Source organism: Cuculus canorus, chromosome 20, assembly GCF_017976375.1.
Source record: "Cuculus canorus isolate bCucCan1 chromosome 20, bCucCan1.pri, whole genome shotgun sequence".
NCBI lineage: Eukaryota > Metazoa > Chordata > Aves > Cuculiformes > Cuculidae > Cuculus > Cuculus canorus.
The window spans coordinates 769,956-795,390 of record NC_071420.1 but is presented as its reverse complement, the minus strand read 5'-3'; the positions used below and the strand labels follow the sequence as shown (position 1 = coordinate 795,390).

The 25,435-nt window shown below is 40.4% G+C and overlaps 4 protein-coding genes across 14 annotated transcripts in view; 3 read left to right on the top strand and 1 right to left on the bottom strand.

Annotated features, from left to right (window-relative positions):
• The window catches only part of NF1 (neurofibromin 1), a 94,573-nt gene that overhangs the window by 23,192 nt on the left and 45,946 nt on the right, over positions 1-25,435 (bottom strand). For all 5 annotated transcript variants that reach the window (XR_008453185.1, XM_054085430.1, XM_054085433.1 and 2 more), the window contains 6 exons: positions 4,225-4,657; positions 3,645-3,985; positions 2,574-2,776; positions 1,362-1,555; positions 668-808; positions 158-437 (listed from right to left, as the gene is read on the bottom strand). Coding sequence is in view for 4 of the 5 variants with exons in the window: in XM_054085430.1 (XP_053941405.1) it covers positions 158-437; positions 668-808; positions 1,362-1,555; positions 2,574-2,776; positions 3,645-3,985; positions 4,225-4,657 (1,592 nt within the window). In the remaining variant the exon portion in view is untranslated. The remainder of the gene's footprint in view (positions 1-157; positions 438-667; positions 809-1,361; positions 1,556-2,573; positions 2,777-3,644; positions 3,986-4,224; positions 4,658-25,435) is intronic.
• Positions 5,496-10,390, top strand: EVI2A (ecotropic viral integration site 2A). Of its 2 annotated transcripts, XM_054085442.1 has the most exons (3): positions 5,496-5,707; positions 6,924-6,979; positions 8,499-10,390. In XM_054085442.1, the coding sequence occupies exon 3, from the start codon at positions 8,515-8,517 to the stop codon at positions 9,274-9,276; it is 762 nt and encodes a 253-aa protein (XP_053941417.1). In that variant the 5' UTR covers positions 5,496-5,707; positions 6,924-6,979; positions 8,499-8,514; the 3' UTR covers positions 9,277-10,390. The 2 variants fall into 2 exon arrangements, with proteins under 2 accessions (XP_053941417.1, XP_053941416.1); XM_054085441.1 differs by lacking the exon at positions 6,924-6,979 and having other exon boundaries at positions 5,497-5,707; positions 8,499-10,385.
• Positions 11,484-15,367, top strand: EVI2B (ecotropic viral integration site 2B). 6 transcript variants are annotated; one of them, XM_054085436.1, is made up of 4 exons: positions 11,484-12,223; positions 12,735-12,867; positions 13,095-13,175; positions 13,441-15,366. In XM_054085436.1, the coding sequence occupies exon 4, from the start codon at positions 13,472-13,474 to the stop codon at positions 14,324-14,326; it is 855 nt and encodes a 284-aa protein (XP_053941411.1). In that variant the 5' UTR covers positions 11,484-12,223; positions 12,735-12,867; positions 13,095-13,175; positions 13,441-13,471; the 3' UTR covers positions 14,327-15,366. The 6 variants fall into 6 exon arrangements, with proteins under 6 accessions (XP_053941411.1, XP_053941415.1, XP_053941414.1 ...); XM_054085440.1 differs by lacking the exon at positions 13,095-13,175 and having other exon boundaries at positions 13,441-15,367; XM_054085439.1 differs by lacking the exon at positions 12,735-12,867.
• OMG (oligodendrocyte myelin glycoprotein) lies at positions 16,333-20,256 on the top strand. The gene is made up of 2 exons (XM_009567404.2): positions 16,333-16,546; positions 17,284-20,256. The coding sequence occupies exon 2, from the start codon at positions 17,287-17,289 to the stop codon at positions 18,607-18,609; it is 1,323 nt and encodes a 440-aa protein (XP_009565699.1). The 5' UTR covers positions 16,333-16,546; positions 17,284-17,286; the 3' UTR covers positions 18,610-20,256.

Genomic DNA, 25,435 nt, shown 5'->3' with positions numbered 1-25,435 from the left:
GTTTTAGATCATATCCTCATTCTGATTTATATACAAGCTGAATTACAACAAAGTATTTTCAAACTCTAAGAACAGTTTAAAGAGACAAAGACAATTCAAATATCTCTTAAACAAACTAAGAAACAATCAGCTTAATTGAAAATCTGAAAAAACTCACCACTAAAGTGAAGCTGTGAACAAGTGCAAAGAGAATGAATGATGTTGATGACGAGACCATGAGTGGAAGCTCTAAGAGAAAGGGGACCCGTGGCCACCAATAAAGTAACAACATGAAAGAGGTAGGGCAGATGCGCTGCTACGTCCAGAGAGTTGTTAAAGGAGAGCATCAGCATGTAACGTGCTAGGATGGCAATATCGTCCCACATCAGGTGCTGTTCCAATGTAGGTGTTGGAGACAGACAAGTCTTATCGATTATTTTACACATCCTTCCAATCACCTGATGAGAGATCAACCATTCCGTTTTACTCAAACGAAGAGCAGAGCTCAAAAAAAACAGTAAAAAACAATATAATTTCACACTGGAACCACTCTGTTCCTTGGAAGCTATTTTATCATGCTTTTTGCAGTATTGCCTGTACTTGGTTACCAGAAAGCATTTCAGTGCCACATTACTATATGAGTTGAAATTATTATATAAAAGGCAATTAAGCCTAACAGGGAACTCACTTTGCTTGAAACCAATTTTACATTTCCAGAAGCAAGTGCTACAGCTGTGTCTGCCATAACCTCAGCTTTTATGGATCCTAAGCCCCCCGTGGCACTTGTTTTGATGAAGCTGTCCAGCACCACATCCAGGAGATCTGTGATCTGTCAAAAGAAAGAAATTCTTTTTTATTAGCCCAATTAACTTTTTTTTTCCACAGTAAGACACCTGTCAGATAAGCAATCATTCATTTTTTTAGTTGAAGATGCATAACTACCATAAATTGAAGCATGGGTTTAGCGATTTGTTATTCTTTTGGAGAAAACGTAAATTTTCAAATTGTAAAGCTGAATTCCATCAGGTTTTACTATAGATCAAAATGCTTCAGAATTGTGAAGAAACTATTATTTAACTTTTATTATTTTTATTTTCCATTTTGAAGTACTTATAAAATCCTGAACCTAAAAAGAAAAAACTGGAAGAATCAAATCTGCCCAAGTGCACTGAGAACTGCCCTAGAAGCCACCACTCATTAATGATTTTATGAAGTATTTTATAGACTTTTATAGACAGAAGGACTTGCACACTGTTCCCATACAGCAAATATACTTAGGTCATGTCAAGATCCATTTTCTTTTTCTGCATTAACATTTAAGTCATTAAAAACTCCATAATCTGCTTATCAACAAATTGCAATAAATTATGCAGAATTTCTACCTGTCCAAGACTTCCCCAGATCTTAGCTTGAATGGAAGGATACATCTGTTTTTCATTTATTGTCATTGTTATCAGCTTATCAAGAATAGCAGTGACTCGCTGGCGCTTAGCATCATCATTGTGTTTACAGAATCGGACCAGATTGGACAGCCAGGGAGTCATGTACTCCAGGCAGAGATGTTTCAGCTCGATACCTGAAATAAAAATTCACTTTGTAACACAGGATCAGCACTGCTCTCTATTTAAAAGTAAATAATTATTTGTGAGCGCTTTTCCTTCCAGGCTTTTTTGTCTAAAACAACTGCTACTAGAGCTGAGCAAATAATACTGGGCAAGTAGAGAAACTTCAAGAAGAAACATACTCCAATAATGACATCTGAAAAACATCTTTAGGAACCTGGCATGCGGACATTGGCATTTTAATGTCTTAAGAAGAGATGTGAGAAAGATGGATACATTCAGTATTCATAGGGCTACCTAAGACAAGTGCTTTTTAATCTCGAGAATGTATTCTAAACAGCTTCCAATAGTACAGTCAGAGCTGTATTAAGCCTGGAAAAAAAGGATGACAAAAGTAGTGCAACAGAACCAGATTTACAACTGACAGATATAATCAATCTTGAAAAGATTAATGTCGATGACTAAAGAATCTGGCAACTCTGCTGTGTATGTATATTCTAGAGTTTAAACCTCTGTTATGGACCTCAAATTTTCACTTTTTCTCTGCAACATTCTCTATTTCTGGTGAATTCGTAACAGCCTGACACGGATCAGACCAAGGGACTTGCTGTACAGAACTATCAATAGGGACACGAAACAAATAATTTGTATTGGGATCTCTCCAACTGAACTTAATCCTCTAAGTGAATGAGATGTCTATAAAAAATGGTTTTATTCAAAGTTTAAAAGGCAGATGCCTTTCCATTCATAAGAAAGGAAAGGGCACATACAAATATGAAAAGCAATGTTTTTGCTCCAACAGATGCCATTCCAGCTTGTGAAGCTGCCTGGCTTCAGAGTATTACAGAACTTGATCATTACAAAGTAGATATAAATGGATAGCCTCAAAAACAGCTAAACAGCTCTAAGAAGCATTTGCAATTTTAACTTATTTTGACTCGATAACATGAGAAAGCTGAACTGACTGAGCTAGGTAGCTATCAAATCTTTTCAAATTCACGGTTAGCATTAAGAAACATGGGCATTACTTACTAGATTTGCTAAATCCAGAGATACACTCTTCCAAGAACTCTAAGGTAAGGTGTGGTTCGTTAGCTGCAAGAGTCTTACTAATAGAAACAATAAATAGCGTGTTGTTGGCAGGAATACACAGACCTGAAGTTTCCAGTAACTGGCCCTCAATCTTTAAATTAAAGGTACAGGTTAAGGCACATAGGAGGTTATAGGCAGCAGACCTGCAAAAAAGCAAGCAACAAGGCTTGTAAGTGTTCTCTTGTACACGTTAAAATACATACATCACACAGAGGCATTACAGTAACTGTACGACATCTTAAAAATCAAATCGATGTTGATATTTAAGAGAGTATGCTTAACTCTTGAACTTCTCCCCGCACCAGTTAAGGATCAGAGACAATATTTGCCTTGGAGAAGTGAAAGAAACCACTCCTCCGTTTACTTTAAACAATTTCTGATGAGATTAAAGAGTTTTCTTGAAGGACTGCGCACTGGACTTCTCAGAAAGACCTTCAGTTCTAGGAAATTCTAAGAACTGTCAGGGGCACCTGAGCTGTCAGGAGAGAGACCACCAAGGGCTCCAAGGCGGGCAGCACCCAACTTCTCTGATGAGATCCAAGAGCTGCTCCAAGAGGCACAGCTCCCAGATTCTTAAACAATTTCAACACCATGAAAATCAAGTGAATCTAATAAATATCAGCATTTCTCCTTACAAAAAGCAATCAAGGTTCCTACATGCCTGAGTTACCCTGATGTTATGTATGCCTTTCTTAGGGCATAGAAAGTCCAATCTGTCATTATATTAAAAAGTACACCAACAAAACCTCGGAAAGAATTTTTTCCTGTGAGGGTGGGGAGGCCCTGGCCCAGGTTTCCCAGGGCAGTGGTGGCTGCCCCATCTCTGGAGGTGTTCAAGGCCAGGCTGAGTGGGGCTTGGAGCCCCTGATCCAGTGGGAGGTGTCCCTGCCCATGGCAGCAGGCGGAATGGAACTGGGAGGGTCTTTAAGATCCCTCCTGACCCAAACCATTCTATGATTCTACGAATTCACATTTTTGACCAAACTTGATATTAATTTAAAAGGTCTGTACCGCAGGCTGGGGTCTGAGCTTCCCAGGTTAAGCAGCGCTATGTTCAGTAGTGTTCCAGGGACATCCTTAGGGCGAATCTTAGTGTGCTGTGGGATGGAGTCCGGTTGTGACAGCTCCCACCGTGTCCGTATATGAATGATGGACCTAACGATGGCTTCACACTCCTGATGCATGAAGGTGAGTGGTGTGCCTTGGTTGGCAATGGTTAAGGTAAACTGGTTCTCATCAACAAGACATATTTCCTCAATTTCAGAGGCATAGTATATATCATTTAGAAACACTGTTTGTCCCAGAACTCTTGTTCGTTCTGCTGATGTCACCTGCACAGCTGTTGACCCAACCTTAGAAAGAGAACAGAAAAATGGCTCAGCACCTATTGTTAACAATGCAAAGGGAGAATAGTCTGATGCTTCTCATTTTATAAAGATAAATCAACGAAATGTTACACTTCCTAAACAGGCAATACTATGAAGTTGTGATGTCTCCTCTAGACAGAACAGGAGAATTAAGCGACAGTAAAAACATAATAGAATCCTTATAGAAATAACAGTTCACTAGGAACAGCATCAAAAGGACTTACTTTAATAGAAACTTTGGTGTCTTTATGAGCCAGTTTGAGAGCATTGTGAAATACTTTCAAGTCCTCCTCCAAAGCCAAGGTAGCTGCTGGGAGTTTCTGCTGGTCGTGTTCAATGTGCTCTGCCAGTTTCCCTGGAGAGTCTATGAAAATGAGCCTTTTGCTCCCTTTCAAACCTGTCAAGAGCCTTTCATGGTATTTAGTGTATTCTCTGACCCAAGAGTTACAGTTATAAATAAAAACTGCTGAGACGTTTTCATAAGCAAAGCCTGGAAAAACTACAAACCATTTGGAAAGAAAGTCTGTTTTAAAGCGGTTACTGGGGCCAGCATGTGTGAGGTCCACTACAATTTCATATGGCTTTGCATAGTATGGCTTCAGAGTTAGCAGTACATGGTATATCAATAAATCTCCGTTGATCTGACCAGTCTTGAATCTGGAAGGGAACAAGACAGAGAGGAGGTTTAGTCAACTAAATTAAAAATAAAGTCCATGTTGGAGAGCAACAGTGCATCCATTGGATCAAAACTGGATCACAGGAAAAAAAGTGCAGTTTCTTTAAAAATAAAAGTAAAGTATAAGCCCCTCAAATCTGCTTTTAAACCTCCTTAGAGATTTAAATTTTATCTATTTTTATATGTGGAAAAATACATTTATTTTAGAAGTCTTAATTAAGACTAAGCACATACGACGGCACACTAACGCTTGGTGGAGTGTTTCTAAGAATGGTCAGTCCTGAGTAGTACAGAGGATTTATCCACAAAATAACTCTTTCCAGAAAAGCATTCAGATAATACATGAACATTAAGAAGCTTTTGTTCTCATTTAACAGTTCTCTGAATTTTATAGGACTGGACAGTGAGTCTTCTGAATGAGCACAGACGACAAGATTTTACTTGGAAGAATTAATAGAAAAATCAAACTCGACAGTAGCTCATGAACACCTAAGGTACATGTAAACACCTGTTGCTGCTTCAAGCTAGCATTAGTTCAACTCTTTCACGGCAAGCTAATGGACTACAGAAAAGAGCTACAGAATACTGCAAGCACGTAGATAGATGTGAGTGTAATGGGACACTGCTGTGGGTAACACTCGAGATCAATCACCTGAGCACAGGATAACTGAGGAGATAAATTTCATGAACGCAGAATATTCATTTGCTGAAGATACTTTTTTCCCCTCTGTGTTACTTCCTGTTGTTCTGAGAGCTAATTTGGGCACGCTGGTGTTTTCCCCCCTCTAACATGTCATGGTATAGTTGTTACAAAAAAGGAAGTGTGTCATCTCGGTGGTTTTAGTTCTCCACTTAAAGACGTAAAATTTCAGTTACAGATTTGCTTAAAAAATACCAGCAGTGTCTAAATCGACTTCTTTTACCCTAACGGTCATTTGTGTCCTAAGAGCAAACAAATGCACAAAGAAATTTGATTGTTAAAGGACTAAGTATCTGAAACACCAATTTTCTTCTGACTACATCTTGGCAAGGTAAGTGCACGTTTCCCTTCTCCTATTTTAACTTCCGCTTCATAGTTTCTTAGATTTTGTAGAAAATTACATGCAAAAGTATTTTTAAAGAAGTTCAAGTAACTCAAAGACAGAAACAATCTGTAAAACTATGAGCTCAAAGAGAATTAAGGAAGCCAATATAACTGTATTTTTAGTAATGTTAAAGGTTATTCATAATTAGACTCCAAAGAATTAACAGCAACAGGCGCTCCTTAGCTCTGTTGTTCCCACACAACGCAGATCCTGCTTACGCCGACAAGACGACCCTATCAATACCTAGGCACAAAGGGCTGAAGTAAAGAGAAAATATCAGCTCTTTAATGATCAGTCCCTTTGCTTTCATGATTTTAAGCGCAGTCTTAAACAAAACTGGTTTGTTTAGTTTTTAAAAAAGTATATCTGGTCCAGAATGCTACAATTAACATTGGCCTGACTGTGCTCCTGAAGAGAGGAGGCAGAGTCGCAATTCTCAAACAGTAACAATAAATGCTGAAGTATATCTGTGCCAGCAAATGCAGCTCGGTTCCGTGTGTCATGAAGAAATTTTACGTTGTTTTGTTACCAAACAAAGGCTTTGCTGGTTTTCGCTTTTTCCCTTTCTGTAGCATGGCACAAAGGCATCCTTCAGGCAACCTTTTCCATAGAATCATAGAATCACCAGGTTGGAAGGGACCCACTGGGTCATCGAGTCCAACCATTCCTAACACTCCCTAAACCATACCCCTCAGCACATCGTCCACCCATCCTTTAAACACCTCCAGAGAAGGTGATTCAACCCCCTCCCTGGGCAGCCTCTGCCAGTGCCCAATGACCCTTTCCGTGAAAAATTTTTTCCTGATGTCAAGCCTGAACCTCCCCTGGTGGAGCTTAAGGCCATTCCCCCTTGTCCTGTCCTCTGTCACTTGGGAGAAGAGCCCAGCTCCCTCCTCTCCACAACCTCCTTTCAGGCAGTTGTAGAGAGCAATAAGGTCTCCCCTCAGCCTCCTCTTCTCCAGGCTAAACAACCCCAGCTCTCTCAGCCACTCCTCATAAGACTTGTTCTCCAGCCCCCTCACCAGCTCCGTTGCTCTTCTCTGGACACACTCCAGAGCCTCAACATCCTACCTGAGCTGTAGCTGATTACTAAAATGTTTTCTAGTTCAAAAACTTAACAATAGGGGTTGATCTAAGGACAGAGCCTGATTTTATGTTACAGGCGAACTGCAAAGTTAAGAGATTCATACACCTCTTGCCGCTCCTCTGTCATGCAAGGTGAGACACACAGTTTGTTCCCTGGTTTCGGATCAGGTACACCACTGCATTCATTTTCCTGGAGGACTTCATCAATTTGAAGGACTGCTCTTTGGATTTTGCAGGATAGGCAAGTTTGCCCTCTGATTTCTGGGAGTGGCTACACCAAGCTCCTCCATATGCATGCTAACTTGGGACTATGACAAAAGGAAACACTGCATGGAATATCCCAAAATTACCTAATTTTACACACACATGGATATGCTTTGCTACCTTCAAAGTGATAGCTTAAAGAAGATATGTATTTATAAAAACAGCACTGTTCCCTTTGGTGATTCTCTACACTATTTATATTTTAACCAATTGTAGTCTTTAGTATTAGAATAATGAAATGGTTTGAGCTGGAAGGGACCATAAAGATCATCTAATTCCAACCCTCCTGTCATAGGCAGGGACACCTCCCACTGGATCAGGCTGCCCAAGGCCCATCCAACCTGGCCTTGAACACCTCCAGGGATGGGGCAGCCTCAGCTTCCCTGAGCAACCTGTTCAGTGCCTCCCCATCCTCATTGTGAAGGAAACCTTTTGTTCTGTTACAGAGACAGGTGAAAGGGAGACACTGGACAAGCCTTAACCTCTGAATGTGTCTCTCTTGTGCAAACCGGACAAAGCAGCAGCAGTGAAGTGGTTCACTGATTGTCTGATCTGTCACTATTATTGTGAGATTGTTATCTTGGTATCAGACTGACCTAAAGATCAGTTTCCTGCCCTCCAGGCAAAACTAACAGGTACAAATACTACACAAATGTGCAATAGATCATACCAATGGTAATATCATTTGTATAATTATCTTGGGTGTTTTAAAGGAAATGTCACAATCTGTAGCATGTTTGCGAGGAAAATCTGAGAAGTACATTTGTGCTAAATAGCCTCTTGTACAGTAAAGCAGAAAAATCAGCAGACAAAAACTTCCCCAGGCATTTATGAAATATCCCAGACAGCTGTGCTAAAACCCACAACAATTACATTAAGTTATTGCTGTTGTTCACATTTTAGATTAAAGCTTTTCTCTTGACCATCCTTACAAGCACAGTTACATTCTCCACACAGAGAGGAACACCAGAAAGGAAGAAGCACTAACTTGTAAACTTTACGTGGGTTTCTCCTTTCACTATAAAAGCAGAAGTGATGAACTGAATGTTGTAATATGGGTAGCTTGAAAGAGAAGGAACTACTAGAGAGGAGGAACTACCAGAGAGCCTACCTCTACATCACTGAGTAGGAAACCCTTCCTCTCTTCGCTCCATGTTCTGTTTTAATCTTCATATATTTTCTACAAACCTCAAACTGTCAGAAGTTGGAAACAATCTATTCTTTCAGAATTCCAAGTACTCGAAATCCTCCTCCTACATCCACTAAAGATGAGGTCAAGTCACATATTATTCATCAAAAAGGCTATTTACTATTCCCTGAGAAATCCAATTCAATCCTCCAAGAATGAGCATTTGCTAACCTAATACCATGATTTGTGTTTCTGCAGGTGACTAAATAGGAAGATGAAGACAAAGAGATGTAGTAAAGCGCACTTCACCTTCCTTGTCATGATAATCTTTTCTTTATGTTTGCAAACAAGTACAAATCATACTGATTATCCCAGGTTTATAAACAAAACCTGGAATCCCATCAGCGAAAACCCAAGCAGAAGCCAGAACATAACAGAAGCCAATACAAATTCTCCCCTGACCATCAATTTCAGCAGCAAAACAACTACTTTGGAAATGCAGATAGCTACCCTGCAACCCTTAGCTTCAATGATGGCCCCAAATTCAACATTTTCCCCTGCCACAAGTGCTGTTTCTGTCACCGGAGGACCTAGAAATACCAGCAAACCCAAGAGTACAATGACAAAAGAAACATGTGAAGACAATAAGTCTCTTATACTGATTTGCTTCATTGTAATAGCAGTACTGGTGCTTATCTGCACCTTCTTATTCTTGTCGACAGTCATAATCGCAAACAAAATGTCATATCTAAAAAAAACTATGCAAGGAAAACGTAGGCCCAGAAGCAATGGGGATATTCTGGCGACTAACAGTCTATGGCCAAGTGCAGCAGGAACATGGCAGAGGATGTCTAAGGAGACCGCGGGAGCTGACTTGACAATGCAAGACTTCATACTAGGGAGAGACACTGCAATGCAAAGGAAAAGTGAAGAGGAAACTAAGAAACTCATGAAAGAAATGGACAATGAACAGGGAAATGAAGAATCATCGAAGTCACACAAACCCATCTTAACCAATTTTGTAGTTGAGATTTAATAAATATGCAGGTAAAACTAAGCTTTTACCTTTTAAGGCCATTAACAAAAGGCAAAAACTTAGCTTTCAAGTAACAACATGAATTTTAACACAGGAAATCTAAATTAGCATTTTAAGGTTTTTCCTTTTATGAGTGGGAATGCTGCAGAGCAACTTGTAGATCTAAAAGGGAATAAGACTGTATTAACGAGTTTTCTATAAATAAGCAAGAGTGGTTCTACTCCTTTGACCAGAAATCACAGCCACAGGAGCTGAAGGAGATAAAACAAAAAGAGAGGTCTGCTCATTCTCAAAGATCATGAGGGGAAAAAAAGGGAAGGATTGCCAGCTCAATAAATGTATAGTACCAGAAGATGGTACACAGGTACAAACAAGCTGCTTTTTCAAGGAAACCATAATTCAATCCCAACTTATATACAACTACAGAATCAGTCCCTCTCAAAATGCCCTTTTAGGTTTTTCCAAAAAGAACTAATTTAACCAGCTTAATTGCTTTTGAAGCAGACTGAGTTTTGAATCATATTTATTGTACTTCAACTTTGTGTGCAAATATATTAAGTTTGTATTTTATGTTAGACTATGAGAACTCTTTCAGTTTGTCATCTCCAATAAACTACTGACATGTTAAAATAACTTACGTGACACTATTTCTCTAAGTGAAAACATTACAAAAAATATTACACAAGGTATTTTTGAATATTATATTTCTGTAGCATTTGCTGAAGGACAGCAAAAGTCTTCTCTGAAGGAGAGCTGTGATTTCTTGCATCATGGAAACACACTCCACTTTGTCCTAACACAACCAATTAGGAGAAGCCAAATATTTCTTCAAAACCACCACAACTATTTCCCTTATTCTCAGAAAGAGCTGAAATACCCATATTTCTGGGAAGATGTCTGTGTCTGGTCTCACTACTGCAGAGCTTTGTTATTTTAAGGAAACACAAGAAGCTTCTCCCAGGCTACTTCCCGGGTTAAAGACGACTTTCTGCCCCGTGGTAACAAGTGCTAAAACTGTAGTGACAAAGCTCTAAACATCCTGTGCATGAAGAATCAAGACATCAGACTGAAACCCCAATTCACCTTCCATTACATCACCTACATACTTATCTGAAAGGGCAGGTAAAGCAGCAAAGGGAAGCAAGACGACAGCCTCATAGAAGTCCAGACAGTGCAAGATCTCTCGCATGCAGCTGCCCCTGTCAAAGGTGGTTTGTATAATAAGGGAGATAAAGCAGGAAGGAGTTTGCAAGATTAGCCCAGAACTGGGAGCCAGTAGCAAGTAAGTTCATTGGAGGTGTCAAAAAAACCCAGCCCAACAACCCTTGGGCAGCCTGATCCAGTGGGACGTGCCCCTGCCCATGGCAGGGGTGTTGGAACTGGATGATCTTTAAGGTCCCTTACAACCCAAACTATTCTATGACTCTATGAACTACAGAGCAAAATCCAACGAATATGCCATAAATCATATATTCGGACCTTTGAGCTCAAAGGGAAGAGCTTGTGTGTTTGTGCATCACACAAGTAGAATGGGAGGAGAGGAGATTATGTCAGGCATTTTAAAACATGATGAGAAAGGCCCAAAGAAGAAGGGCAAACTGTGACAGGTCAGTGATGACAACCTGGTACTTAGAGGAGATGAACTCAGAACATCTCACGCTGGTGAAAGAAAGAGAGCTAAAAGGCCAGAATTGGCGGATGCTGCATTGCAGTTACCATCTCCTTCCCCAAAATGACCACAAGCACGAGGCAACAGCAGAGGCTGTGAGAGTACTAAAAAAAGAATCTGAGATAGCAAACATAGGAATCTAACCTGGCATAAAACTGCTCACAGTTAGGAAGGTAGGAGAACTAAACCAGGAGGATGAATCTGTAAGAGTTAGCCAGCCTGCATGCAGCAACACACCAAGTTGTTATCAGGCAGCAGATTAAAGGGGTGAACCAGGTGGGTCATGAAAAAAAATGGCAAAAAAGGAAAGAATCACCATCATTGTCACAGCAAGGAAAAACAGGACGGAAACAGAATCGTCAGTGGGGTAGGAACTGTGCAAAAACCAGGTGGAGGCTATGAGGGTTGAAGAGAACTGGGATGAGATGAAGGAATCAGACATGAAACTGAGTTATAATGTGAGCACGGGATCAGGATTTGAGTTTGCTGCAGAAGCAGGGAGAGTCTGAAAAAGAGAACTAGTGCAATCAGAAGAGAGGCACAACAGGAAAAGCAAGAAAAGATGAAGAAGCTGCAGAAGGATCTGGCAGTAGCTACTTGGCACTGGCAGAACTCACTTGCAAAATGCCGGAAGGACATATTTGTGCAAATTTCTTTTTGCTGTGCAACCTTCCTAGGCAAAAATACTCAGGGAGACAAAAGAAGTAGTTTGGCTTACAGCAAATGGTAGGGACAGACAGTGGACAAACAGCTCCTCAGAGAGCATAGCCCTCCTTTAGCGATGGCAGCAGGTATCGAAGCTTGACTGTAATAAAAGCTAAGCTTGCTTTTCCACTAATAATCATGACAGTGCTCCAAACCCACCACTGAAATTAAATCAGTAAGATTCAAATCCAATCCAAACTCACATAATTTCTGACTCACATAGAAGTAACTATAACTATTTTCAACAAAGACAGGCAAACAAGTATTTATGAATTTGTACATAATAGGCACATATCGGACAAGCGACATTTAAATATTTGAGTTCTATAAAAACAAGAGCTAAAAAGTTTGCTTGTAAAGCACACAGACTCTGAGATATGGCTCTCTGTAATTTCCCCGCTCTCGACACTTCCCGCAGCAAGCGTTGGTACACTTCCTCTTCAGCTGCAGAAAGCTACTGCAACATGAAACGAGCCATTTTAAGCTGCTTGACTCTCAGCACATGGTCTGTCTTCCTAAGCCTTCAAACAAAAAAATAAGATGATGCTTGCTTGACAGAAGATAAATGCGCAGGTAAGAATCAACCTCAAGACAGAAAGGCTTAAGATTTGTATTATTTGGTTTGAAATGGAACTGCCTGGTGTACATCCTGACTTCAGGCTGCATTCAAAAATCTTGTTGAATGTCTGTATCTTAAAAGTATTAGGGTTTCAAACACATTGCTTGACGATGTTACTATGAACCATCATGAACTCTACATGTAAATATTGTTTGATTGTATTTTGAGAAAAGGGGAGAAGAGAATTGAATTGAATAATTTTGACCTGTTATGAATCTTACAGAGTTTAGACCATAACGTTCTCATGAAGCACTAATTTCCTACTTGTAGGTGTTTATACTGTTGCATCTGGAATTTAGTTTTGCAGATTTGTAAACCCACAAAGATTTATGTATAGTAACTTCCCAGGAAGAGCTTCACACAAACTGCATGATAGTAACTGATAAGTTAGCTCAAACTGCAGTAAAGTAACTCAGATATAAAACTGCTACACAGTGGATCTATTTTATGATTTATTTCATACAGAGACATCCAGAGACCTGGACTCTGACAGCACAGGGAAGAGCTGAAACCTGTTTCATGCCAACAACCTAACATGAACACAATCTCCTTCATTACAGAAAACGTTTCATACGCAGGAACCTACTTCTAAAACCAGGTTAACATTAGTGATCCACCACAGAATCAGTGTTGGGAAACTTCTTAAACTATCACGCTCTACTCTTAAGAGCTGAAGAGAAACGAGAACAGGAGATAAAGTTTAAGAGAACTGTAAAGAGCGTTTTACTTGGGTCTTAGCTTATATCCATCAAAACAAGACAATTTGCTTTCTCGTGACAATCCTATTTGTCCATAACACTGTGAGTGTTCTGTATTTTCTTCCAGGTCTTTAACTGTTCCTATGATTGAGAAATGTTATTCTGAAACACTGTTAGGACTTCTCCGCTGATGCCTTTTTCTGATAAGGTATAAAATGGTAGTAATAGTCCAGACATTCTCTTCAAAGTCACTTACTTAGAATGATCGCTAATGTTGAAAATCTGCCTGTTTGTAAAGTCAGTGACAAACCTGCTGGCCGTGTAAACTGAACAGACATGGGAGTTTAGACAGTCGCTAATATTACTTTCACTACTATGGTATTAACATAAAGCTGTCTGGTGTCAGTAAAGTGTACCTATACAATAAGTGCTGTTTCCAAGTTAAGAAATGTTCCATTTCATTCCTGCTACAGGAGAGGAACTATTTAAAGAGGCTGCAGTGAAATGGCCAGCAACCACGTAATTCTAGTTCTTTTCTGTGGAGAAATCTGGGAAGCACTTTCTACAGCAATACCTCAAACCACTCCTGTGAATAGAAGAAATGCATACACTAGCGTCAAGAGTCCAACGGAAGGCAAAGCTCCTCTGTATCGAGTGCAAACACCTGGACTTGATTTACACATATCTGGAAGGGCAGTGACTGTTACATCATTTCCACAGTTCCCCACAACATCTGCAGAACCCAGCGACAGCAGCTGGGCAGCAGCACTGCTCATCGGCATCATTTTGGTCAGTATGACACTGGCTATTATAGTAATCCTTTTGTGGAAATGCTGCAGGAGGCCAGTTGTGGTAGATTCAAACTGGGCAGGTCGCTCTCCATTTGCAGATGGAGACACACCAGATGTCTTCATGGATTCTGACCAGGCTACCAAACGTTCATCAGTTCTATTTATGTTGCCTTGGAAATGGAAACAAGACTCACACCCCCAGCACAATGTCACTGCACCAGAGAGCACTACCGGTAGCCCAACCAGCCCACTGCCTCCGCCAGCAGCAGACTGCTCTGCAGCCAATATTCCAGTTTGCACCACGGATGCTGCTCCAGCTCCCACCCGGGAAGCTGCAAGTTGTGTGCAGGACTCCTCTCCTCGCCTAGTGGCCTCACTGGAATCCCCAGACCTGCCACCTCCGCCTGACTGGCTCAGGGAATCACCGGAGGATCCCAGTCCAGCACTCAGCCAGACCCAGGAACTTCACTCAGAAGCAGGGGAACAATTGCCCTCACCACCTGAGTTTCTGATGCAGGAGACTGACAAGCCACTGCCCCAGCTGCCGCAGCCGGAACACCCGTGGTAGGCTGCCAAAAGTCATCTCCAGCATATTTCACATTTTCGTTAAATGAAGTGCTCTTCAAATAACTATAAGAAGGAGAAGTTGACACAGGCAAGAACAGTCAAACCACAGCACAGGCATCTCCCCAGAGTTTAACTTCAGCTTTCACAAAAGGGAACAACCTGCTTCTGCCTGAAGCGAATCATTTCAAGATACCATATGGGTTGTGCCCACCTGTAACTGGTGATTCCAGGTTTCGGAGACTACAGAAAACAGAGTATGTGTACCTCGTGTGTCAGGATATCCGTGTAGGTAACATGCACAAAGACATGGAGCTTTCAAGACACAGTATGACTTTAGCAGTACTTAGAGCTTCTCAATGTCGTTTGCTTTACTAGGTTGTGTAAGTGAACACAACGAATTCAAGTTTATTTTAATAAAGCTTTCTATTTCAAAGATGTTTTGGTCACTTAAAGCACAAATGAGTATTTGCTTAGACACAAAACTCTGAATTCCACACACAGTCTCAACATCGCAACAAGCGTAGATCTTGTCTTTCATACAAAAGCCTTTTTTCTACCTATGACTGGGCGACAACTTGGTAGCAGTGGATGACAGGCACTCAAAACAACTCCTTCCCCCTCCTCAGGTGTCCTGCATGGCAGACAACAAGATTTCCTGTAGATCAGATACTGCTAACAAGTCCACTGGTGTCAAACCGCCAGTCTTTTCACACTGCTGTATGGTAAAGCAGAGAACAGTGCGAGCAAACAGTTAATGCAGCAGTCACTGGAAAGCTGAAATGGCTCCAAATACTTGAGGAACAAGTACAAAAAGGCTTTCTTTTACCTAGTTACTTTTGGGGTTTATGGATAAAGTAGAAACAGCTCACAGAACACAGGCAAACAATCAGTAAAATTTGCTGTGTGCATTCATTGACTTCTTCCTCTGGAAGCAGCATTTTCAGAATGCACTCAATATTATTAATATGAGCTTTAAAAATTAATTTCATGTTGCGTGGATGCCAGATTCCTTCCAACCAAGCTGTCTCAGTGTTTCGCACGTTCCCTTCTGGGCCCTGAGTTCAAGCGCACCTGAAGTCCTGTCTAGAAGCAGGTGTTTTGGTAAGAGAATGTGTTGGTAAGAAGTAGGAGTGGGTTTTGCAGGTAAATTAATCTCTTTTTTTTTTTTTCCCCAACCAGTATTGAATGTTTAGATTTATAGAAAGCAGCTGTTCAACGCTTCCCATGGCATCTCTGCAAACTGGCAAAGAGTTTGTAGTTTTGAGTTTGCTTGGGGAGGGAATAGATTTGTGGGTGTTGCGTAGAGCAGGTGTTTGTACATAATGTAACAATAAACTTTAAAATCTTTAAATTACCACTAAAAATTAAAGTCAAAAGTTATGCAAATGCAATTCTAGGCTGCTATGCATACAATAGACACAGAGAAAAGATACTTAGTTTTTTCTTACCATTTCTATAACCTGTATGACTGAATATGCCAAAAGAATGGTGTTCCAATTATGCAAAGAGTTTTTTAAGGCTTGTTGCATTACACTGTGTTAAAATTAACAGCATCATAAACCATGGCCAACTTTTACCATATTGTTTGGAGTAATTCAGATAAAGATTTCCTACAGAAATCTGTAAAATCCTACAACTGAGCTATACTCTACCTGCCAGTCCAGTGACAGCCTGACCTGGGGAGTAGAGAACTAAACATTTCAAAATTATGAAAAGATATTCTAGCTTAAAAAAGCTTAAGATAGGAAGCCTAAATTAACATGGACCTGTATTACAGGAGAGATTAATCAAAGGTAAAAACCAATACAAACTTTTCCTGACATTTTAAATAGAAATCTTTAAATGGAATCATGGCTTAAGCTAAAACAGCCTATAGAAATTTTCTTCAGTGCTGCTCAAGCAGGCAACTTTACATGTTATGTTTTAACATAGCATAAAATACAGCTATGGAGAAGTCGACTGATTCAAATGATAAAACCTGACTAATTTACCGAGTGTGCTCGCTTTGCAATAAATTTGAGTCAGCACGACGACAGCTCTGCAGTCCTCCCATGTAGTGCAGATCAGGTGGTTGCAGAGCCCCAGCTAGCAGCAATACGATGCAGCTGAGGAGGCAAGCACAACCCACAGCCAGCAACTGTAGCTACTCTCGAGAACGACACGACCTCTAAGCTTAAATCTTTCACGGAAAGGATGTGCTGATATTGCAGAAGAGATCACGGTAAGTTTGTGTTTTCTGTTTTTAATCACAAAAACCTACTACAGAATTCGAGACAGAAAGAAGAATGGAATTATTAGTTGATGACAGATGCTTGCACCAGAAATTTGCTGCAGTGTCAGAGATTTCTTACTAACATTAATTCAGCTTGCAAACATGTGTTACCAGCTCAAGAACGTATTTAACACTATAATAAGGAAAAATAATAATGTGCATGTAGCATGAACATGGAATTTGGGTTTCAAACTACATTCCAAACAATTTAGGATGGATTTTAACCAGTTCTACTTAAGCAAATAGCATGCTTGCATGGGGGGGACTGCTATGTTACTGCAGAGATTTGTAAGGCAGATCCAGTTGACAGCCATTTTTTCAACCCGTATAAAAGAACACATTATTCCAAACATAATATAGGCTTGAAATCACTAAAAACAAGAAGCAGACATTGTATAACATTTGGAAGAGACTTGCATTTTTGGAAGAAAGCCCTCATTTGAGCTTGAGGGGGAAAGGGAGATGAAAAAACAAGTCTCATTCTGCCAGACAACATGACAGTCTATGAAGGGATGCTTTGTAAAGTCTCTCTTGAACAATTCTAAAAAGGACCATGCCACAAAGGGGTTTATTGATATTTTTACTTAATTTCTCCTGCAAGTGGTCATGGCAAAGACAACCCTTGTAACGAAACATGACATATTACATGGATTTAAAGGGTGTCATTTTGGTATATTTATTTTCAGGCAATGATGGAATACCAGATATTGAATACATCTACCTGTCTGCTGGTCCTTCTGTTTTTCATACCCAATGTTTTGGGTATCTGTCCTTCTAACTGTACATGCTCAGGAAACAACAGGAATGTGGACTGTTCAGGCAGAAACTTAACTATACTGCCACATGGACTTCAAGACAACATCACATATTTAAATCTGTCCTTTAACCAGTTCGTAGATCTCGATCATCAGCTAACGAGATTCACCAATTTAAGGACTCTTGATATTTCTAATAATTGGCTCAAGAATGTTCCTGCTCACCTGCCCAAGTCCTTATGGGAATTATATGCCATAAACAACAACATTAAAGTTCTTCAGAAACTTGACACAGCTTACCAGTGGAATCTTAAAGTGCTCGATGTTTCCAGGAATATGGTGGAAAGAGCTGTGCTGATCAACAACACCCTGAGCAGTCTCAAGTTTCTCAATCTCAGTAGCAACAAACTCTGGACAGTTCCAACCAACATGCCCTACAACATAGAGACAGTGGATCTATCCAATAACTTCTTGTCCCAGATACTCCCAGGAACTCTGCTGAGACTCCATCACCTTACAAGCCTTTACCTGCACAACAACAAATTCACATACATTCCTGACAAAGCTTTTGACCAGCTCTTTCAGCTGCAAGTAGTAACACTATACAACAACCCATGGTCCTGTGGCGATAAACACAATATCCTATATTTGCTGAAATGGGTGCAGGGGACAGTAGCCAGTGTCATCGGGGCTCCCTGTGCTGACCAATCTGTGCTCTGGATGAATGCCACACTGACCTCAGCAGCTCCCACCATTTTAGACCCCAGCCTCATGATTAAAGGAATGAAGGCAGCAGACAAAGCTACTTCTCCAGTGGCACCTGGACCAACCAACATGACGAAAATGTATAAACAACTTAAAGCCAAGGAAGTTACCACCTTGGCATCCTTAAGCCAATCTGTGCTGTTCACCAGCACCGACCGACCACTACTCCTCTATCCAGAAGACCCGACAACAAGGAAGGTTAGTTCTCAAGAAGCAGCAGCCACACACACAATCTACATCAAAGATTCAACCCAGGTGAACTCAAGCCTGACTCGTGCATCAGGATCATCCACTACTCCTATGACTTTAAGCATCACCAGTGGAATGCCAACAAACTACTCCAAAACGCCTCAAAGCACAACTGCTACCTTAAGGAGAGAAGAACCCACTACAGATACTTTGAATACTCGTGTGCCCTCCAAAGCAAGTATCTGTGAGACATATTTGTTTCATGTTGTAGTGCTTGTTGCAGTGGCGATGTTTATTGGCTAAGGGCTTGCATCTTGTGAAAATTACTGAGTTTATTCCTGAGATACATCACTGGAGTTAAGACATCCGGGTCAAATAATGGATCAAAACACAAGAAATTCAAAGTTCTGACTCTGATCTAAAGAAAATAACAGTTCTTAACTAAAGAGGCGCACACTAATGTCTTGACACTAAGCTGCTACTTATTTTAATGTCTTAATTGAGTAAAACTAACCTATGATTTTGTTTTTAAAAATGTGCTTATTTTGTATTTAAATTTTTAATTTTACTTGCACAGAATAAAACATCAGAATTTTAAGTACTGATTTTATGTATGATTTTGTCATAAAACAACTGGAAAACAATAGAAGGCCTGTATCATATCTGCATTGTCTTGCTTGACTTGCCAGTGAGCCACTCTTGTAATATAGCAGCACAGATTCTTTGTAAGTTACGACGACATGCAAAAGGAAGGGAAAAAATAAAGGAACTAAACTTAGCTGTTTCACTAACCAGAAGTTACTCCTAAGAAAAATCGCTAGCATGTATATCTATGTTTGCTTCATATGTATTAGGATATGTTAAATACGAAGAACAGCAGTTCTGAATTTAGGAACTAAATATGATAATGCCATGATGTCTACAAAGGGGGTGTAAACTGAGAAGGCAACATGGTCCAACCTCAGCATGGGCAAAGTGGTAGGGGCTGATATCTTTTTGCTCTGTCTTGACTTATAGGCTGCAGGCAAGTTATTTCTCACTCTCCATATTTAAAAAACCCCAATGGTTAAAGGTAGAGGGAATCACAAGATGTTCAATGCCATGACACTCTCTAGCACCAAGGAGGTATCTTCACGAATTAATGAAATGGAACTCCTTTATTCCAAGTGACATCCGAAAATCTGAAGTGTTACTACATTATGCTTAGAAGAATACTGCAAATCAGCCAAACTACTACGTCTTGACCAGTAAAATGAAATTATCAGCCAATTTCTAATGCAACTTATGCAACAAATCAATTAGGCAATTTGTTGTCCGCTGTCACAGAAACAATCCTTGAATTTGCAACGTAAAAAAAAATAAACTTTCAATCCATGGCATTGAACACACCCAAATCCTTGCTTTATAAGGATGAGCATGAGTGCTATTCTCCTCAACACCTGCGCCATCAGTGAGTAGAAATAGTTGCACGCATGGTTCTGTCCACTCTAGGAAAATAATATAAATCACGTGGCAAAGGTACTCGATATACTGCAGATGAAGTTTTGCAAACAGCATGAAATGAAAACTGAAGAACAAGTGAATTGAAAAAGTATTATTCACTTAATATTACAAATCTTTATACAATGTTTTTCCATTCATTTCAGGCCATTTAATTTCCAGTTATTGTAGCATAAAGGTGCTGCAAAACCCAGAAAACCTCACTAATGAGACTGGAGTCCTCTACCTGTTCCTCCTAGGCATCAATGAGGGCTGTAGATCATTTACAACCACTGGTACCAGAGAAATCACAACTTTCCAATTGTGAACAGTATTTCTATAATCAGAAACGTGTTTTAATTTCTAACAGTAAATGTTACACAATGAATTTGTACAGTTATTTCATTGGCATTTAAGTAAAAATAAAGTTATGTTTCTATTGAACCAAATTAGTAACAGTGCTTCTTTTCAAATAAGCATAGTGATATGATATAGACCAGAGACAATATTCTGTTGTACAAACCCATTTCAGGCAGGCTTTCGGGTCAACCTCCATGTCTTCTAGTGGAAATTTATGGCTAAATCAAATTATATTATTTTCATACTAAAAAAATCCCTAGTGCTGCTTGTTAATAAGCGGATGAGATAATAGTAAAGTAGAGTCTACCCATCCTCTTCCCACCCTAAGACATATCTGTAGCCATGAGACAAAAGTAGCTCTTTCCCCCTCTCAAAAAAAAGATGCTCCACATTTAATAGAACAGAAAACTTAAAAACACCCAAAACTCAAACACAGACACGTTGTATACATTTTGGGTAGACCAGAACTAGTTATCCAAGTCAAAGTTTAGACAACACAGACCACAAGCAATATACGCATGGTACCTCCAGCAGCCAGAAGCGTCTCATGACAGCAGTGGTTACCAGTAGGCTGAAGGAGTTGCCACTTGCACAAGTTCTGTATTTTTTTCCCAACAAAACATCACTGCGTGCAGCTCTCTTTGGACAGTCAATACATTCGCTAAGTACAAACTGACACTAAACCAGTATAAACCTACTTATTTTCAGAACTAGTTATTTCCTAGAATTATCTCACTCTTATGGTTTCATCTCACACAGTCGAAAGCAGCTTAGCTTGCAAGGTAGGACAGTGATTGCAAAATGAGATGCTATGACTAAATTGCCTTGAGTTGAGGAAATCACATGAAACACCAAATAAATCTTTGCTGAACAATTCAATACCGGATGTCAAATTCTATTTGATGCAAATACCCTCCATGGAATCAACTGTAGATGGTCCAAAAATGTCTCACCCATACTGAGACTGTCCAGTGAACAGCAACTCCATGAAACAGAACTGTTTTCCAGAAGCTGTTGGGGGCAAATTGCAAGCCCCCATCCTTAATGACTGGCTACCCAGGCTTCAAAGTCTTAAACGTGCTGATAAAAGCCTGGAAGTAGAAATGGAGTTGTGGGGTTTTCCAAATACACATATGGGATTGGGAAGCTAGGAAACAAAAAATTCACAGATGGGTACAGAAGCGAGATGGTACCCTCAAATCCCAGGGCTGTGCTCTGTATCCAGACCTTGCCTGTGGCAGGGGCGAGGCAGAGGCCTTCTTAGTCAGACTGCTTTCAATGAAGCAGACTGAAATTTAGGTTTCCTTGTATTTTTCTGGAATACAAATGAGTTGATAATGGAGCAGGGAGTAGGCAGGCACACGTGGGAGTTGTGCACTTGTTGCTTGGCAACAGCACAGTCAAATTGAAATAAAACTGATGGGCACGGATGTGAACATGACAGCATCGGTTTGTGTTGTTTTAAACACGCTGGTCGCTCAGTCTGTGATCAGTATAAAATAATCTATCCTCAGAGAAATTATCTTTTTCCAAAATAATAATTGAGCACTTCAGGACAATAGTCAAAATACCCAAAAAAGGTCTAGCACACCTCGTAGTAGAAATATGCTTTTGAGAGGTAACAATTGCTGCAGGTATAGCTGTGGTCTGAAGCAATAACTCAGAGGTTTGTATTCCTATTAATTAGTTTGGGATATCAGTTTTAAAAGGTAATGGCAGCACTCCAGGATCAATATTATTGATTTATTGATAATTTTAGTAACAGTGTAGGGATTAAAAACATAGAGCAGTGGCTTCAGAAGTCAGGTTGTTGCCCAGGAAACAAAACGTGAAAACAAATGACAGAAGGGATTCAATTTTACAGCATAAGGAGGATATAAATTGATCCAGATTTATCAGTAAAATGACTCAACAATTCCCTAGCAACAAGATCTTGAACTAGCAAAAAACCAACCCAGCCTGCTGCAAGCTCTCAAACACACCGGCAGCCCCAACCTAAACAGTGTTCTGCCATTTCACACCTTAAGAACCAACACGTGGCTCAGACTCTCCAGACAAACAGCCCAAATGAGCACCACTCAGCCACAACCTCGTTAGCAGAAAGCTGTCAGAGCATCACCCCAGAGCCAGGCTTGGAAAGAGTCCCACACTGAGGGACAGCTGTGCTGAAGAGACAGCAAGCAATAAAAAGGGAACCGAAGGCAAGCAATATTCCACCTCACAGCAAGGCTCACGTCCAAGCTAACAGCGTTTTCATTAACCATCCTGTACCTGGGTAAGATGTACGGAACTCTGCCTCTTACCACCTCTTCATGCAATGCAGGAACACATATCTGACTTGCACCATGATCACTAAGGGTTTGCAGTTATTTTTCATCTTCCTTTGAGGAAATTCAGTTTATTTTCATTCAAAAATCCCTGGGACACAGTTTTATGAAACTATTCTACTGAAGAGACCTTTTTGGATTGTTAAACTGCCAGGAAACTTGGTCCATGATTAAAACTTCAGGATTTCTGTATAGTTGAGTAACACAAAACTAGGTAAACCATCTCTGTTCTTGTCACTCTGAAGAACAGTTATCTGTGACAGATTAGAGGCCATTCTGGAGCTCATTTGTACTTAAGGCCTTTTCACCCCAAAAGCATCATCCTCTGGCAGACACACAGACCATAAAGCAGCATCAGAAAAACACCACAGCAAACTTGCACAAACACTGCCTCCAAGCATCTTTCAGAGGGCCAGTTATGAAAGAGGATGCACCTCCACTATTGTCTGATGCTTTATTTTTAGTCACCCACTAGTTTCTGCTGAATTCAACCATCCTTAAGCACCAGTTACTAAATAAAAGGTTACAGCTATCCATACTACTTCGCCAAGTAAAACAACTGAAAATGCAGTGTTACACGGGGAATGGGTATTTTAGTTTCATAATGACGTAAACGGAATTACTTAAATAGCAGTGACATACACAGAGATAACAAGCTCCCACTCTAGGAATTTTATGCCGCTGCTAGTTAAAACAAGAAAATTGAGAAAGGCGAGGATAACAGCTTACTTTGGACAAGTCAGAAGACGAAATATTTGTCTATCATTCTTTCCTAAAGCCATGTTATCTCAGTTTGCCCTGCTGCCCAGAATCTGAGATGCAAACCACGCTGTGCTGACAGTTTTATTTTATATCGATAGTAGCTCTCCAACTGCCTGTAAAAATATTGACCAGAAATTACATTCCTTCTCCTCACCAGCAGTCTAACAGTACACTGAAAATACCACTTCAACTTGGACCAGCCAGCAGTAAAATGTCAAGGTTTCAACTACTGAAATAAGCACAAAATATCTGCTAGGTCATTTTAATTTATGACAGATTTATATACAAGCAGTATACAAAATGCTGAGGTAGTTTGTAGCACATAAGCAACAGCATATTTTTACTGAGATCATTTCCATATACCACTATGCTCGTTAACTTCCTTACAAATACAAGACCACTATTACAGTAGATGGCTGTGGATAATTATATTTTTCTGCCTTTAAAGACAAGGTAGGTAAGCGATGCAGGCCTAGTAAGCATGTGTTGTACATTTCTGCATCATTTACTTCCAGAAATCCTTTCTTTATGGATAAAATAACTACTTCTTGATCTGCAAACACAGAACACTGCACATCAGGTCTTCACAGGATCTGTAAGGATGCCTTGGATTGCTGCCAGACACAGTAAACTTTTTGAAGATGAGTTGTCACTATTTTTGGCATTTGTGTGCCTAATTTCTTGTCTGAACAGGACAGGAGAACAAGGTAGGCATTTTATTTCACTTGACACGAAACAAGACTATGTCTAAGGGAAAAAAATGGAGGAAAAAGGTGATAACTGAACACAGATTTTTTTAAAGAGAATTCAAAAGACAACCTTGTCGTCTATCTCTGTGTGCGGAAGGGGATTAAATATCTGGGATCTTGCATAAATAAAAAAAAAGGAAGGAAAAAAGTGGCCAGGCCTCCTTTGGGGCTGCCCCTTTCTGTCCATCAGCCCTGCAGGGTCCCAAGCTATTAGCTCCCCTCCAAGCAGAGGTGTACACGCGCCTCTAGGATGGGACTGGACCCCAGCCTGACGACAGCACAATCCTCCTCACAGGAGACAGGCACCTCTGATGGTGAATCCCTTCTGCCTACAGCACATGAGATCACTTTACCACAGATGCTTCAAATAATCCTTTCCCATGAAGCTTCCTGAAGGGAAATGACAGAAGTGTCAGGGTCTAACACAGCACCTTCCAGGAAAGTAAGTGTGTAACTCAATCTACACAATAAAAAAAAACACTGAAAACAATGAAAAACTACAAAAATTAGTAAAATTTAGGATCTAAAAAAAAAAATTATAATTGAAAAAATCATTCTTGCCTGTTGGGTACCATTTTCATTAGAAATACGTATATTTGAATAATGCCTTGTTTGCAAACACATATTATTTATTTTGATTGCTGGATACAAACTGAAGATCCTGCTAAACACCTTTTCTCCTCTGCTTGTTTTCATATTCTTAGAGGAACTCAGAGGGTCTGCTAAAGTTCACTGCTGATGACATCTCAGATCGCAATACCTTTGTTGGAAGCAGCTCACACAATGAAACATAGCAGCACCATAAGGGGCTCTCCCCTCCCAGCCTTACCCCAAAAATCAGCTCAAGCAAGAGCTCCCCAGGGACCACAACCATTCCTCACCATGCCACAGACAAGCAGGTCAGCAGCGAGGTTCCCCCACTGGTGCAGCAGTCACCCAACTGGCACCAGCAACCAAAGCAGCAGAAGAGTCAAAGCACCCACGGGAATGCTGCCAGCACTGGTGCCACAGGCACCTCCACCAGCCGGAATGCAGCTACTCACAGCAAAACCCACACAGACAATAGCAGCACGAGCAAAACCCAGAGTCCCACTGGCACAAAATGCACTGGTAATAATCTATCCACCAGGAGCTGCCAACATCCATCAGCGTCACACTGCCACCAGGACTCACACTGCCACCATCACTGCTGGTCTGAACTCCACAGAGCTCGGCAGCACCGCTGTGCACTCTGCCAGAGCCAAAACCCTGACAGCAGCACCACTGCCAAAAGCAAAGGCCCCAACAAGGTGGCACAGAGGAAAGGTACAACAGCTCTAGCCTTGTTTTTACAATTCTTTCACAGCACTAGGCCATGAGCACAATTACTTGCCTTTTCTTAAAAAGCGTAAAAATTACTTCCAGTAATGAGTGTAATTAGCATGGAAACCGCTTTGAATGTGCTGTCCTCCA

Coding starts and splice junctions, on each gene's coding strand:
- EVI2A (XM_054085442.1), top strand. CDS start 8,515: ATGAAGACAAAGAGATGTAGTAAAGCGCACTTCACCTTCCTTGTCATG.
- EVI2B (XM_054085440.1), top strand. CDS start 13,472: ATGGCCAGCAACCACGTAATTCTAGTTCTTTTCTGTGGAGAAATCTGG.
- OMG (XM_009567404.2), top strand. CDS start 17,287: ATGATGGAATACCAGATATTGAATACATCTACCTGTCTGCTGGTCCTT.